At 39.3% G+C, this 14,322-nt stretch overlaps 2 protein-coding genes across 3 annotated transcripts in view; both read left to right on the top strand.

Annotated features, from left to right (window-relative positions):
* LOC120787450 (CD59 molecule (CD59 blood group)) overlaps nucleotides 1-1,890 on the top strand; it is a 7,298-nt gene extending 5,408 nt beyond the window's left edge. Inside the window, exon 5 of the mRNA XM_040123112.1 lies at nucleotides 1-1,890. This exon is cut by the window's left edge and continues 749 nt beyond it. The gene's annotated coding sequence lies outside the window, so the exon portion shown is untranslated.
* Nucleotides 1,891-3,784: 1,894 nt separating this feature from the next.
* Nucleotides 3,785-13,327, top strand: LOC120787456 (sorting nexin-9-like). 2 transcript variants are annotated; one of them, XM_040123125.1, is made up of 17 exons: nucleotides 3,785-3,895; nucleotides 5,397-5,483; nucleotides 5,566-5,649; nucleotides 5,988-6,081; nucleotides 6,353-6,497; nucleotides 7,701-7,785; nucleotides 7,874-7,999; nucleotides 8,087-8,204; nucleotides 8,648-8,778; nucleotides 8,892-8,995; nucleotides 9,877-9,980; nucleotides 10,183-10,260; nucleotides 10,764-10,840; nucleotides 10,980-11,069; nucleotides 11,369-11,483; nucleotides 13,014-13,105; nucleotides 13,197-13,327. In XM_040123125.1, exons 1-17 carry the CDS (start codon nucleotides 3,884-3,886, stop codon nucleotides 13,242-13,244), a joined length of 1,590 nt encoding a protein of 529 aa, XP_039979059.1. In that variant the 5' UTR covers nucleotides 3,785-3,883; the 3' UTR covers nucleotides 13,245-13,327. The 2 variants fall into 2 exon arrangements, with proteins under 2 accessions (XP_039979059.1, XP_039979060.1); XM_040123126.1 differs by having other exon boundaries at nucleotides 5,566-5,640.
* Nucleotides 13,328-14,322: the final 995 nt, after the last annotated feature.

The raw sequence follows: 14,322 nt of genomic DNA on the forward strand, positions 1-14,322 counted from the left end.
CGCAGCTACTTCAACTGGAGTTCAGCTTCATTCGTAAAACAAGGAATTACTGTAATATTGATATTAGGACATTTATTAGGACATTTAGTCTTTATCAACATTAAACAAAAGTTCTGTACTGCAGTCGTCTTTCCAGCTCATCCATAAAAACCAGTGAGATAAATTTTATACGTGAATATATCGAGAGACAGGCAGAGCTGCAGTCTACAGACCGAGTCACACACATGGACTCAAACAGTACATCTATTTTCAAAAGAATCCGTAAATAATTTCCTGGCACCAGCTCCCATGATGCAACACTATCATGGTGAGAAGTTGAATAAGATTTGACCTTATGTAAACGTCCTCAGATGTTTGGGAGAGACAACAGAGACCTGAACCACAAAGCCGGTTCAACAAACCCGGGATGTCTTCTGGTTACCTGGCTTCACTGAGCCTGATGGCCGGTCACACGTTTGCAGCATAAGACCAATCCCAGACATGGACACGTCTACTGGCAGCAGAGCGGCATATTTTACAGACGAAGAGCAAAACTGTGATATTAGACAATTATGAAGATGTTAAACACGTGATCCAGGCTGAAAGCAACAGCTGCAGCTGCCAAATGCAGGAAGAACAGCTGGAATAAAATCATGCCCTGTCTGAATTTGTAAATTAACAGGCTCATGAAATCACTGCCCATCATTAGGACACAAGTTCATCTGACTACAATTACATGTGTGTATTCCGTTAAATTAATGGGTTTTTACCTTATTCTTTCAGCTGCAGCCTCGATGGTGTCAAATAAAAAATAGATATAAAAACATGTTTCAAAGCAGTAAGTAAACTGAGTTCCATATCTTATAAGTAGAACATGTACAAGGCTTCACTGCTTCAGTCATTCGCTGCTGTAGGATGAGATCAGTAGACAAAATTACAATGACAGGAAAAAATGAGAGAGAAGACAGGAGGGGACCAGGCTCCTACACAGGAGTCGACTCCCGCTGAGGAGCTGGACCTCTGCAATAATGAGGGTCGCTCATAAAAACCATCAGCGAAAGACAAAGGGGTTTGCTGGTCCCTGAACACTCTAGTCCTCCTCAGAGACCCTCTCACGATCTGCGAACCGAGCCCCACGGGATACTCTGTGAATGGTGATGCCATTTTCCAAGAGATCTGATTGGTCAATAGGTGGAGCTTTTAGACACGTCGATCTGTTATCTCGAACATAACCTGGTTCGGAGCAGGTCAGGTGTGCAGCATAAGTTACAATGGCGATATACCCCAGTAAGAAGTGAACCGCCGTGGTAACCCTGAGAACCCAGGGTTAAACCTGAAGTTACCTCGCAAACCACAAATCCTGCTTCGTAGTCCAGGTCTCTGGAGAAACAAAAGCACCTCACATTCAGGAGATAATTTACCTAACGAACGAATCCGTCCAATCAGAGGTGAGTGTGTAGATTACCTGCAAACAGGTGAGAACGAACAGAGACCATGTCCACGTCCACATGACGTCTGCAGGTGGTTTTAATAGAGACACACAGTTTTAACGGACACCAGTTTCAGGCTGAAATGGAGAGAGAAACATTAGTTCGGATATTTATGCTTCACGTGGCCAAACTCTGAGTCTGCCTGTGTTAACATGAGGTGAATGAAAGAGTGAGTGGTGACAAAGTGAGTGAAGAAAAGAAATAAAACGTTATCAGCTGATAGTTTCACGGATCAGAGATGAATAATAAACCCTGCTGTTGTTTTTTCAACCGTCTAATTAACCCGATCTAACAGAACCTTTGAGTTCCTCTGGTTCCTGGAACTGTTGGTTTGAAAAGTGACAGAACATGAACCTTTCCTGTCTAACTCTGTTTGAAATGACTGTTGAGTTCAACACTGACCTGAAAGCAGCTTTACAACATTTTCTGTATATGACCATTAAATAAAGGGTTACAAACCAGAAACAGACTCAGAACGATTTATTATTGATCATTTGATTTCTGAATCTGTTACAGCCTTAAAAAAATAATCAGTAGTTTATTTAAAGAGCGTGTTTCAAGCTCCATGTAACAAAGTGTTTTCCAGGGTAAAAAAATAAAAACCAAGTGTTTTATATGTGATTAATTTACTTTAAACTGAACTCTGAGACTGAAAACCTGTGTAAAAACGGATGTGTTAGAAACATTTTGTTCTGGTCAGGAGTCCACCTGCTGCAGCTGTTGGGTAAACTTCAATTATTAAAATAATTCAAAACCACTACAGTTTAAACCCCAATAAAAACATCCTGCTAGTATCATTGTAAAGAGGTAAATGAGTCACCAAAGGTTTTAGTTTTCTAAGGAAACTGAAAACCTTTGTCGTGAGAGAAAGAACAAAACAAAAAACAGATTTGTAGTTTTACGTATTTGGTGGAAAAAGTTTTAGTTCAGTATTTTATTTCCTTAACTGTCAAAACAGGCAGGTTTTGACTTCTCATATAAAAACAAAATGCACAAATATTTTCAGAGATTTTGTGAAATCCAGTTTAAAAAATGTCATTTACAGTTTTATTTTCATTAACATAACTGAGTCTGTGTGAAGAGAAATATGAAAACTGATTTTTTTCCTGATGGGACCTGAAGGCAGCAGCAGGTGTTTCAGGTGTGAGACTCAGTCTGATGCTGAGTTTTCTGAAGTGTTGGACAGCAGCGCCGCCTGCAGACCAGCAGGTGAACTACACTGATCCTCTTGATGGGCGTTTCTATGGGCCGCTAAATGTATGGAAAAAAATCGAATCTGTAAAAAAATAAAATCCCGTTAAAAGTTTGCTTTATTTCTTAAAATGTGTTTTATTTTTTCACTTGTGCGAGTTAAGAAATAAAATGACCGCAGACTGAAAATGACTGAAACGATAATTATCACAACATTATAGTTTATGGAAATAAATCAACAAATGTGATGACGACTGAATAAACTGGTTCATTTTGGTGGTTTTTATACTGCAGGTGAAGTTTTTAGAGTGCAGTTGAACATTTTCACTGTTAAGTGCTGTAGTTTCTACAGTGTAGCGTAGTGTTTTAACCGAGCAGTGTAATAATAATAATAATGATGTTTTACAGTGTAATTCAGTGTGTAACAGGAGAGTCTTCAGGAAACACCCAGTACACTGTAAAACACTGTCAAAATAAAAACACTGCTCAGCTGTTCCGGCTGTCAAACGTCACTGTCAAGTTTTCTACGAAAAACAAAGAATACAGGAAACTGGGGGGTGTATTGTCATAATAAAAGCAGCAAAGTGATACGTAATGGGCTGTGACATGAAGCTATTTTTGAACATTGTTTTTGTGCTTTGCGATGTTCTCTTTAAAAAATATATTTGTTCTCCACGCAAACCTTTTTTGTCAAAGGAAGATGTTTTCTTTGGGAAACAGAATCCAGTTACAATCATTAGTGAATTACTGTAACAATATACTGCATCAAATGTCTCAGTACTCTATTTCTGTATTTCATTTTATCTTATATTTAGATGAAAGTATCGCAGAACGTGTTACCAGATAAAACTAGCTGAAGTGGGTTTTTTTTTTTTTTTTTTTACAAATATACTACAGTAAATACATGCAAAACATTTGTCTACTCACCGTACAACCTCATGGTCTTTACATTTGTATATAGCTTTAATTGTTATTTTTTTAAAGATATTTATATTCTTTTTTTTAGACATTTCTGTTTGTCGTCATTACATCTTTATCTGCTGTTTCTTGTGCCTCTGAACTCGCCAGGACGATGCTTTTATTGTGAAATGAGCCACAGGAAATTATCTGCGTTTTTTCTACCTTGACCCAGGAGAAGTTGCAGGTTGGTCGCTGAGCAGCTGACAGGATGAAGATCTGATCCAAAATAAAAGGAAAAAAAATCTGCTGCTGCTGACCTCGTCATGGCTCTGAAGGTAAGACCGTTTACCTGTACCTGACGGTGACCTCTGACCTCCCACCTGCTGCTGGTTGACATCATCAGAACACTGAACCGACAGCTCGCTGCAGGTCCCTGGAGGAACTTCATAGAGAAATTGGTCATTTCAAACAGGCAAAAAACGCAAAGTTTAAAGGGGATGAAATGCGATTAAAATACGATTGACATTCGAAAACTTCTGTTTGATGATTAAAGGTTTTCTCATGAAGGAAAAAGACCAAAACGAGTTGAAAAACCCGCTTTTAAACGATCTAAACATGTTCAGCAATCATGTAAAAATCCTATATGAGTCTGGTAAGAATGTCAAAGAAGTCAGAGGAGGGAAACTCGGAAATATTATTATAATCTCACAGTTTTCTTCTGGTAACGTGTAGAAATATAATCGAAATATTTACAAAGCCTTTTTTTCTTCTTGGGCTCGTAATAATTTTCTAAAAAAGACAAAAGTACAGAAACAAAGAAACCACGCGCCGAAATATAGAAGAATTTCTACAGAAGTCTCGCAAGGAATATTAAAAAAATATGTAAGGATATCGAAGATAGGAAAACAGTAGACAAACACGAAAAAACTCAGTTTTCTACTGCAGACATGTATTTAAATATCATTAAAATATAAGAGAGATATTACAAATCTTCTCTGCGTTTTTTAAACAGCAACAGATGACACCTCAAAAGAACGAGGTGAAAATATGTACAGAAATAATGTAAAAATTCTGAAGGAGCAGTAGGAAACAGTCTTATGGGAAAATGAAAAAGTCTTTTTAAAAAACAGGTTTCTACTGAAGATATGTAAAGATATTATAGAAATATTATAGAGTTACTAGAAAACTTCTGTAAAGGTGTTTTTGACAACAAAAATGTACAGAAACTGTGTGTTTAATGATGCAAACATGTACAAAAATTATTTATAAATTGCACAGGACTCTGATGGGACAAATAGATGTTTGGGGACATCATAGGAAAATATTAATGAAATATAATTTTAACAGTTTTCTATGTCAGGCTTGTGTACAAATATTATAACAATATCGACTGTGATAGTATGGATTCTCCAAGGAAAGAAAATCTACAGAGACTTGCTGTTTGACAAACATGTACAGAAGTCATGTAAAATGTCTATAGGAGTCTGGTGTGGACTGTAGAGTACGTGAAAGAGAAGGAATGTTTCAGAGAGAAAAAGCCTGGAGCTGTGGACAGAAGAGTCCTGCTCTAAGAGGAAGTCAGGTTTATGTGTTTGTCAGAGTTTGTAGTTCACTGATAACCAGACCTTTCCTCTCAAACACACGCACACTGCTTAACTCTACTTGTGAGGACCCTCAGTGACATAATTTTAACATTTTAGTTGAGTGGGGACAGTTTCGTTTGAAACAAAACAAATTCTTCGTGAGCCTCGACTTTTTCTTTCAGGACAAACTTTACATCATAAGTTGCAGTGCTGCAGGTTTTTGTCTATACTGAGTTCGTTTGTTGTGTTTCAGGCTCAGGTTCTGTACGACTTCACAGCTGAACCAGGAAACAACGAGCTGTCGGTCAGAGAGGGAGAGACGGTCACCGTGCTCTACCAGGTACGAACTCACATACATACAGATAGCATATACAGTGTAAACATGAGACACGCAGTCATAATGACTGTGTTTGTGTGTGCAGACTGTGGGTGGAGGCTGGACTGAAGCCCAGAACTCCAGCGGACAAACCGGACTGGTACCTGAGGGATATTTACAGGTGAGCAGGGTGAGTTCATTTCTCTCTGAACCAAAGATCAGCCCCTCCCACATCCTGTTAGAGCCTGTTGACATTTCCTACGTCATTGTCCCTGAGAGATTCTGCACTCATATAGCGTCCACAAAGAGACTAGAAAATAATTCACCACAAAGAGACGCAAAATGTAATTTCTGTCACCTCTTAGGAGTTAAGAACTGTATCGTCTGCATACGTAGAGTTTCGGCTCTTATTTAGCTGTTTGAAAGTCATTCAAACAGTATAAATATAGAACAATGATCCAGTACACTTTCCTGTGGGACGCCACAACATCAAGTCAGGACAGAACATTAAAACACGTTGTTTTTCAGGTTGGAAACGTTGGCGGCGGTGAAGGAGACGGGGCTTATGTCAGTAACACTACAGAAGGGTGGGACGGTCAGGGATATACGCACACACAACAAGGTAACATTACTTTTTATGTCATGTTAAAAAGTATTTTAGCCGATACCTGCAGTATTTTTAAAAATAAATAAGTTTAGAAGCTTTGTACGTGTAATCTGAAACATGGTACAGAAAGTACAAACAGCGCCTCCATTGGTCAAGGTCAAAATGTGTTGAAAAACCTGCGAGATGCTGAAATCCCTTAATTTGATCAAAGTGGAGTTAATAAAAATCTTATCGGTGGTTATTTGATCAGTTTCTATAAAGTACGGTCTTCTCCTGTCTCCATTAGCTGTCGAGGACGATGACGGCGAGTGGGACGATGAATGGGATAACCAATCAGTGGGCAGTTACCATGGTAATGATCAGATGGACGGGGAGGGCGGAGCTTCAGGACGGAGCGCCCACGGGCCCTCCGTTAAGATCTCCCTAAACAAGTACATTAATTTTCAAAATACGCAAACATAAACAGCAAATTTATATTTAGATCTCAGTAGATCCCAATAGATCACATGTCATCAGATTACAGAACATGTCCGTAGGTCACAGCACTTCGAAATGACTGTTGATCCCAGCGCATCCCTAAACTCCCAGTTGGTAGATCTCTGGAGGTGCCATTAGATCCCAACAGATTACAGTAAATTGCAGTAGCAGTGATCTACCTCACAACAGACCCAAGTATGTGTCACTTGATCTCAGTACACGCCTGTAGCTCTCAGTCAATCGCGGTAGAGAGTTATCACTAGACCACAGTAGATGCAGTAGTAGTAGTAGATTACCGAATGTAAATGTAAATTAATCCCAGCCATTCCCAACACAATAAATCCATCTGATTCATGTCTGTAGCTTCCAGCAGGTAAAATATGACAGGTAACAGTGGATCACAGGAGATCTCACATTATAATGTGTACGAAATATTATCAGATATCCCAGTAGATCCAGTAGATATATTACAATACATTACCATATAGATCAGTAGATCCCAGGATATTTCTGTATATTACTCCCAGCATTCAGTACAGTCTAGTAGATCAGTGTAGATCCCAGTCTGGTGTGTTTTCACGTTGCTGTTCCTCAGAGGATGGATACATCTCAGCAACTATGTCAGTAGATCCCAGTTGACTCCAGGAGCCTTGTCACCCTCGTTATCCCGGCATATCTCAGTAATCCTGTGTGTTCTCAGGTTTCTGTTCTCCAGTTCCCAACACAGACGTTTTCATGCTGCTAGATTCTACTGATCCCCATAGATCCCAAAATGTCAGTAAATTACAGTGTACTCCAGTAGATCCCAGTATATCTGACACATTCCCATCAGTTCTCAATAATATAAAGTGTTTCCAAGTTTCTGTTTTCCACAGATCCCAGTGTGGATGTGCTGCTACAAGAGATCCCCCTAATTGTCAGTAGATCCCAGTAGATGCATCAGGTCATAGTGGATCCCAGCAGTTTTGTTTTCAGTTTTCCATTCTCCAGAGATCCCAGTGTAGAGTGCTCATACTGCTGGATCACATCATTCCCATAGACCCCCCCCCAAATGGTAACAGATCACAATAAATATCAATAGATCACAGTGCATCCCACTACATAATAATAGAACCCACTAGATCCCAGCAGATCTCAGTAATCCTGTGGGTTCTCAGGTTTCCGTTCTCCAAAGGTCCGAGCCCAGAAGTCTTCTTGTTAGCCAAACCACCGGCCAATACTGGAGACCGGCTTGCTGTCTATGTGAGTAATCAGCTTTATTGATCATTTTATCAAGATTTATGTCGTCCTTTGCTGCGCTTTGATTGAGTCCCGTTTATCGTCCAATCAGATGGGAGAGGTGGGTCCAGTCTGGTTGTACCCGTCGTCCCCTCTGGACTGTGTGATTGCTGATCCAAAGAAAGAATCCAAACTGTACGGACTGAAGAGCTTCATCGAGTACCAGATCACACCTAGTGTGAGTTAAATCATAGTAGTACAGGTCGTAGTACAGGTCGTAGTACAGGTCGTAGTACTCACTCTCTGACCCTGTGGCTTCCTGCAGACGACTAACAGACCCGTCAATCATCGCTACAAGCATTTTGATTGGCTGTACGAGCGTCTTCTGGAGAAGTTTGGCTCGGCGCTGCCCATCCCCTCGCTGCCTGACAAACAGGTCGCAGGTGAGCTGTCACCATGACAACCACACCTGTACGAGCCTGTAACATCTGTATGACGTGCTGTTGGAATATAATCAGTGAAAAGGTGCTGAAATGAGGATCAAATGTGGTTTTTGCTGACGTCCAAATGAATGTCAGTAGATCACAATAGATTAGGGTAGATCGCAGTAAAGTCCGTAGATTATGGAATCACAGCAGACATCAGTATATTAAAGTAGATCACAGTAGATAACATTACTACAACTGTAGTAGATCACAGTATGCGTTAGTTGATCACAGCAGAGTAGATCACAATTATTGTAAGTAGATTACTTAGTAGATCACAGAAAATTACAAAGGCCCCGGTAGATGATCATGCTTGATTACTGTAGATGTCAGTAGATCACAGTAGAACACAGTACTTCAATTATAGCCTCCCTTGTTCCAGTCTGTACCTGTGCTTTCAGGCAGGTTTGAGGAAGACTTCATCAGGATGAGGATGGAGCGTTTGCAGGCCTGGATGAGTCGGATGTGTCGTCACCCTGTGGTATCTCAGAGCGATGTCTTTCAGCTTTTCCTCACCTACAGAGATGAGAAGGTAGGTTAAGCCCCACCCCCACTGTATGTATGTATATATATTTCATCCAATCAGCTGCAAGGAGGTCTGTTAGCTTCGTCCTGATTGACTAAAGCAGTGTTTTGATGGTTCAGGAGTGGAAGGCGGGGAAGAGGAAGGCAGAGAAAGATGAGACGGTGGGACCGATTATCTTCAGTCTGATTGAACCTGAAGCTGCAGAGCTTGACGCTGTTCAGGTGTAAGTTACTAAATGTCCTTACAAAGATTTGTTAACTGCCCTTTCCCTTGATTTCTCCTGTCAGACAGCATTCAGGCTGCCTTACCATTTAAACATTTTATAAGACGGCATGGTGAATTAAAGAAGGTCTGCCCGGGGCGTGCAGGGTCATAAGACGAAACTCTTAGTTAGGAACTTTTAGCTCCATTAAAGAGGATTTTTAAGATAAGATCTTTAGTGAATATGACCCCCTGGTTCTGATGGAGCTGAGCCAAGTAATCCTGTCATCAGTAACAGAGATTACAGGGGTCTACTCTTGGTCCATTATTTGTATTATAAATAAATTATTCTTTATTCTTCCCTATCAGTACTTCGTCTTTTTTATGCAGATGACACCACTGTATTTGCCCTTTTTATGTTGTTTTTTTCACTACGCTAATAAATTAATTACATACATTTTTCACAATTCTTTCCAATTAATTTGTTTTTCATTTGGCAGATGCCTTGGTCCAAAGTCATAAAGACAATTTATGTTTGTCATATAACTGAAAATTTGAGTTTGAGTGTTAAGACAATCAGCGTAATGTGTCACAAGACTATGGCAGAAAGACAGTTTCATAGGGAGATGGAGGACGTGTTGTAGCGAGTGTACTGCTGGGTTACATTCATCACAATGTCACCTTAACTCAACATAAAGTACAGTCAGTACTTCTGTTCACCTGGAACAAATTGTAAAAAATGATTTCTGATATTTCAATTTACTTGAGTTTATGAAATCCCCCAAACCCCACGTGTAGAAAAGAACTGGAGCCAACAACTGGTAAAAATAAGTATGTACGTTTGTTTTACAGTGTGTATATGTGTAGTACTAATGAATGTTTTCTGTGTGTGTTAATTTGTAGTGAACAGAGGTGCGAGCAGTACAGTCGATTCACAAAGTCGATGGAGGATGGAGTCAGAGAGCTGCTGAACATCGGACAAACCCACTGGAAACGCTGCACTGGACGTCAGTACATACATACATACATACATACACACACACACACACACACACACACACACACACACACACACACACACACACACACACTGTACATACATGTAAACAGTATATATACACAAAGACAGGAAATGCTGCACTGGATGGCAGTGTATACATAGTATGTATTACTGTGTATATATTATTGTATATATTACTGTTTGTGCAGCGCTGCCTAAAGAGTACGAGCGGATTGGTCGAGCCTTCAGGAACCTGTCGACTGTTTTCAACAGCAGCAAATATCCAGGTGACAAAACAAGGATAGAGGAGACAAGGTGACAAGGAGGGAGGAGACATGGAGACAAGGAGGGAGGAGACATGGAGACAAGGAGGGAGGAGACAAGGGGGAAGGAAGTGTCCTATACGGGGAGACACTTTTTAAAGGACTAAAACTTTCCCTGATGGTGAATTCAGTGACATTCCGAAGTTTTGAGAGAACAGAACTGAAGAAGTAAAGAAGTAATTTACATTTGAGCAGAATTAATATGAAGGTTGGACATTTCTCACATTCAGCCGCCTAATGTTAAATCTCAGACGTCAGAGTGTCCTTGAACGCACCAACAGTTCTGAAAACAGCATCAGGACACTGAGATGTTTTAATGGAGTCAGGTTATTACCACCACATTAAACTTTACCTGATGGTCTGCAGCAGTTTGTGTTCATGACAACTAAAAACATGTTTCGTAGTTAAGTTACACAAACTAAATCAAATATGGTCTAGAAATATATTAACATATGTATTTGTTTTAGGAGAGGAGACATTAACAGATGCTCTGACGGCTGCTGGAAAAACCTACGAGGAGATCGCTCAGATCGTTGCACAGCAGGTAAACACACGTTACGGCGCACACACACACACACACACACACACACAGTATTATGATACTCATACAGTACTCTCTACTGTCTGTACTCAGAGTACAGACATTTGATCCCTGTTGACCTCTGATGACCTTTGACTTGCAGCCTCAGAAGGATCTTCACTTCCTGTTGGAGACAAACAGCGAATACAAAGGTCTGCTGGGATGTTTCCCAGAAATCATCACTGTACACAAGGTACTGCAGACCCCCCCCCCCCGAAAAATAATTGCTTGAGTATAATGTTCATTATGGAATATTCTATTGTTTCCATGTAATAAAAAATGTAGCTGTAAACATGAATAGAAATATAAACATAGCATAAACATAAATATATAAACATTGTTCAGTTTATTTTTGTTTTGAACTTTAAACCTGAAACAGGAAACTGTCGTCCAGCTGGCGGTTTACTGTTACCAGGAGAATGGGGGGGGGCTCAGGTGAGGTGTGTTGATGTCATTAAGGGGGTGTGGTGTCACCTGTGTGTGTGTGTTCAGGCTGCAGTAGAAAAGGTGAAAGAAGGGGATCGTCTGGTTTCTGCAGGAAAAATCAACAACAACGACAGGAAGTTCATGAATCAGCGGATCAGCTGCATGAGCTACTCGCTGCAGGGTAGTAGTACACAACAGTTGCACACATACTACTACACAGCACTACACACAATACCACACAACACATACAGTATAAACAGCAACACAATACACAACAATATACAACACAACAGCATGAGCAACTCACTAAAACTCTAAACACCAAATCAAACTAAAAATGGAGAAATCTCCGTCTGTCTGTCCTTTGATTTTCTCCTCAACCGCTCATCCTATCAACTTCAAACTTCTCGAGTGCGTTGTCGAGGAACAAAGGAAGCCCAGTGTCGACGGCGAAGGTCTTTGGACGAGCGGCTCTCAGCAAACATAAACGAGAAACATTAAACGACAGCGGGTCAGAGCTGGGGCGACGCATCCACGTAGCTGACCTCATCCATCAGAAGACGACGCGTCTCAAAGATGGCCGCTCCCGGTCAAAGCCTGGATTCCCCGGGAAACGAGCTGCAGCTCCAAAACCTGGATCGTCCAAAGCGTGGGACTGTGTCAGACAGAGACCAGAACGACCGCTACACACGGTCACTTGAAACGAAAGCGCTTTGTTTAAGACGCAGTAACAGCAGGGCAGTTTACTTTTTATCCCCCCGAGCACAAAACATTTGGATTATCACAGGAGGAACAAGTCATTTATGCTCCGTTGTTGTTATGGTAACGTAACGTTACACCATGCGTCATCCAACGCTGTCTATTTTCTGTTTCCTTTAACGGCCACGTATGAGTGAGAAAATGGCTTCAAATGACGTTAAACTGGTTCAAATATTTTCCTCCCTGATGCAAAAATATATTTTCCATTGATCTTCTGAAATAAATCCACGTCAGACCCATTTTAAGTTTTAAGTTCTTCAGTAAAAACACTGATTCTCCAGTTCAGGGAAAGTGATTAAATTCATCTACACTCACTCGCCAGTTGAATGGGTACACCTAGATTAGACTGTTTCTAGTATTTAAATGGGACGGGCAAAATATTAGGAACACCTCTCAGTATAACCCAGTACAATTCAACAGCAGCACAAATTACAGCCTCCGAAATGACCATTAGAATAAACCAACACCTCTTAAACACATTCAATCAAAACTTTAAACATTATAATCCTCATGAAGGAGGATTTATTAGAGGCCCGTTGTATTATACTGCATCAGTTATATCCAGGTGTACCTAATAAACTGGTGAGTGAGTGTCACGGAAGTCCTTTTGTATATGTGGTCCAGTATTTTCTGATCAGGTATCTGACAATTAGGGTCAATTTTTTTATCATCATCATCATCATCATCATCATCATCATCATCATCATCACCACCACCATCACCATAACACAGCAGTGAGGTGGAAATTAGATGATGATGATTAGATAATTGAATAAAATATTGATGAGATAATAAGCACGTCATGATCAAGCATTGCACTCATTTAAAAAAAAAAAAAAAAAAAAAAATCTAAACCCCAAATTTAAAAAAGGAAAATAAATTTTAAAAAATTCTAAATTTCTAACTTCACACACACTCACTGTGTAACCCTACTCCTCCTGTCTCCTTCCAGCTGAGATGAATCATTTCCATAGCAACCGTATCTATGACTACAACAGAGTGATACAGCTTTACCTGGAGCAACAGGTGGCCTTCTACCAGCAGGTGGGTTGGGGCTCAGTTTGGGGGGGGGGGGGCTTTAGGACAGGTGTACTGATGTGTGATGTCATCTCCTCTCTGCTCTCTGATTGGTCAGATCGCTGATAAGCTGAGAGCAGCTCTGAGCCAGTTCACCACGCTGTGAGGACGATGACATCACCGTTGATGTCACAGCCCGATGACGTCGCGGTTACACGTTTAACAAAATAAAATGTTTTTAAACTCCGAGTGATTCAAACTTTATTATTTAAAGACGTTTCTCTGTGTTGACGTCTGGCTACTAACATTAAATTCATCTTCCTGCGGCTTCACTTTGGTCTGTCTGTGGGTTCACTTTTACACTCATTTTGTTCTATTCTTTTTCTATTTGTTTTTATTTTTTTTATTTTTCAGGGACAACAGATGAAAATGAACTCTACTCACTCACTCACAGTTTTTCCCTGTTTACCACTTAGTTTATTCATACTGGATTTATGTGGAATGTACCGATTCCTATTTTTTTAACCTTTAACAGAAGAACTTTGTGTTGTATGTTACATATGGATTGTGCTGCTGAATAAAGTTTATTCCTATGATTATTTTTACTAGAAATATAACTAATTTGCAAATTTGTGTCACAGTAAACTGAAATGAAAATGTGTAAAATGCCCAAGATGTCTTATTATATTATGTATAATGGCAGAAAGTTAATTATATAATTTGTTAAATGATTTATTAATACGTACAATAACATAATAAATTACAATTGTTTTCTGTTCCGTAATTGTTTTACAATAGTAATATTCACCTGTTTATATTTTTAAAAGAATAAACATTACATATATTTGCCAAATTATAAATGCATATGAATATTTGGCATCTAAATGTATTAAGAGATTTATACATTATTTATAACTGTGATATAAAAATAAATTTAACATTTGATTTCATTTTTGTATTTTTAATGACAGTTGCAGAACATCTTTTACAATACAATATGTGATAAGTTAGTTATATTTAAGAAATCAAATTAAAGTTATGATTAAAATACATCACAAATGATTTAAGAAAAACATAAAAGATGAATAAATAAAGAGTGACAATTGCAATAATAAATTAATATCAGGTTATGTGCTTTACTATTTAATATTTTATAGAATAAATAAATGATATAAATGTTAAGTATTGTTAGTGCAAAAATACTGATGTTTGACAGGAGAGATAAAAGCTACAGATATTTTTGT

Source organism: Xiphias gladius, unplaced genomic scaffold, assembly GCF_016859285.1.
Source record: "Xiphias gladius isolate SHS-SW01 ecotype Sanya breed wild unplaced genomic scaffold, ASM1685928v1 HiC_scaffold_1475, whole genome shotgun sequence".
Taxonomy (NCBI): domain Eukaryota; kingdom Metazoa; phylum Chordata; class Actinopteri; order Istiophoriformes; family Xiphiidae; genus Xiphias; species Xiphias gladius.

Excerpts from the sequence above, each read along its gene's own strand:
- LOC120787456 (XM_040123125.1), top strand. Across the intron at positions 5,484-5,565 it reads CGGTCACCGTGCTCTACCAG|ACTGTGGGTGGAGGCTGGAC; the intron begins GTACGAACTCAC and ends TTGTGTGTGCAG. Across the intron at positions 8,779-8,891 it reads TCACCTACAGAGATGAGAAG|GAGTGGAAGGCGGGGAAGAG; the intron begins GTAGGTTAAGCC and ends TTGATGGTTCAG.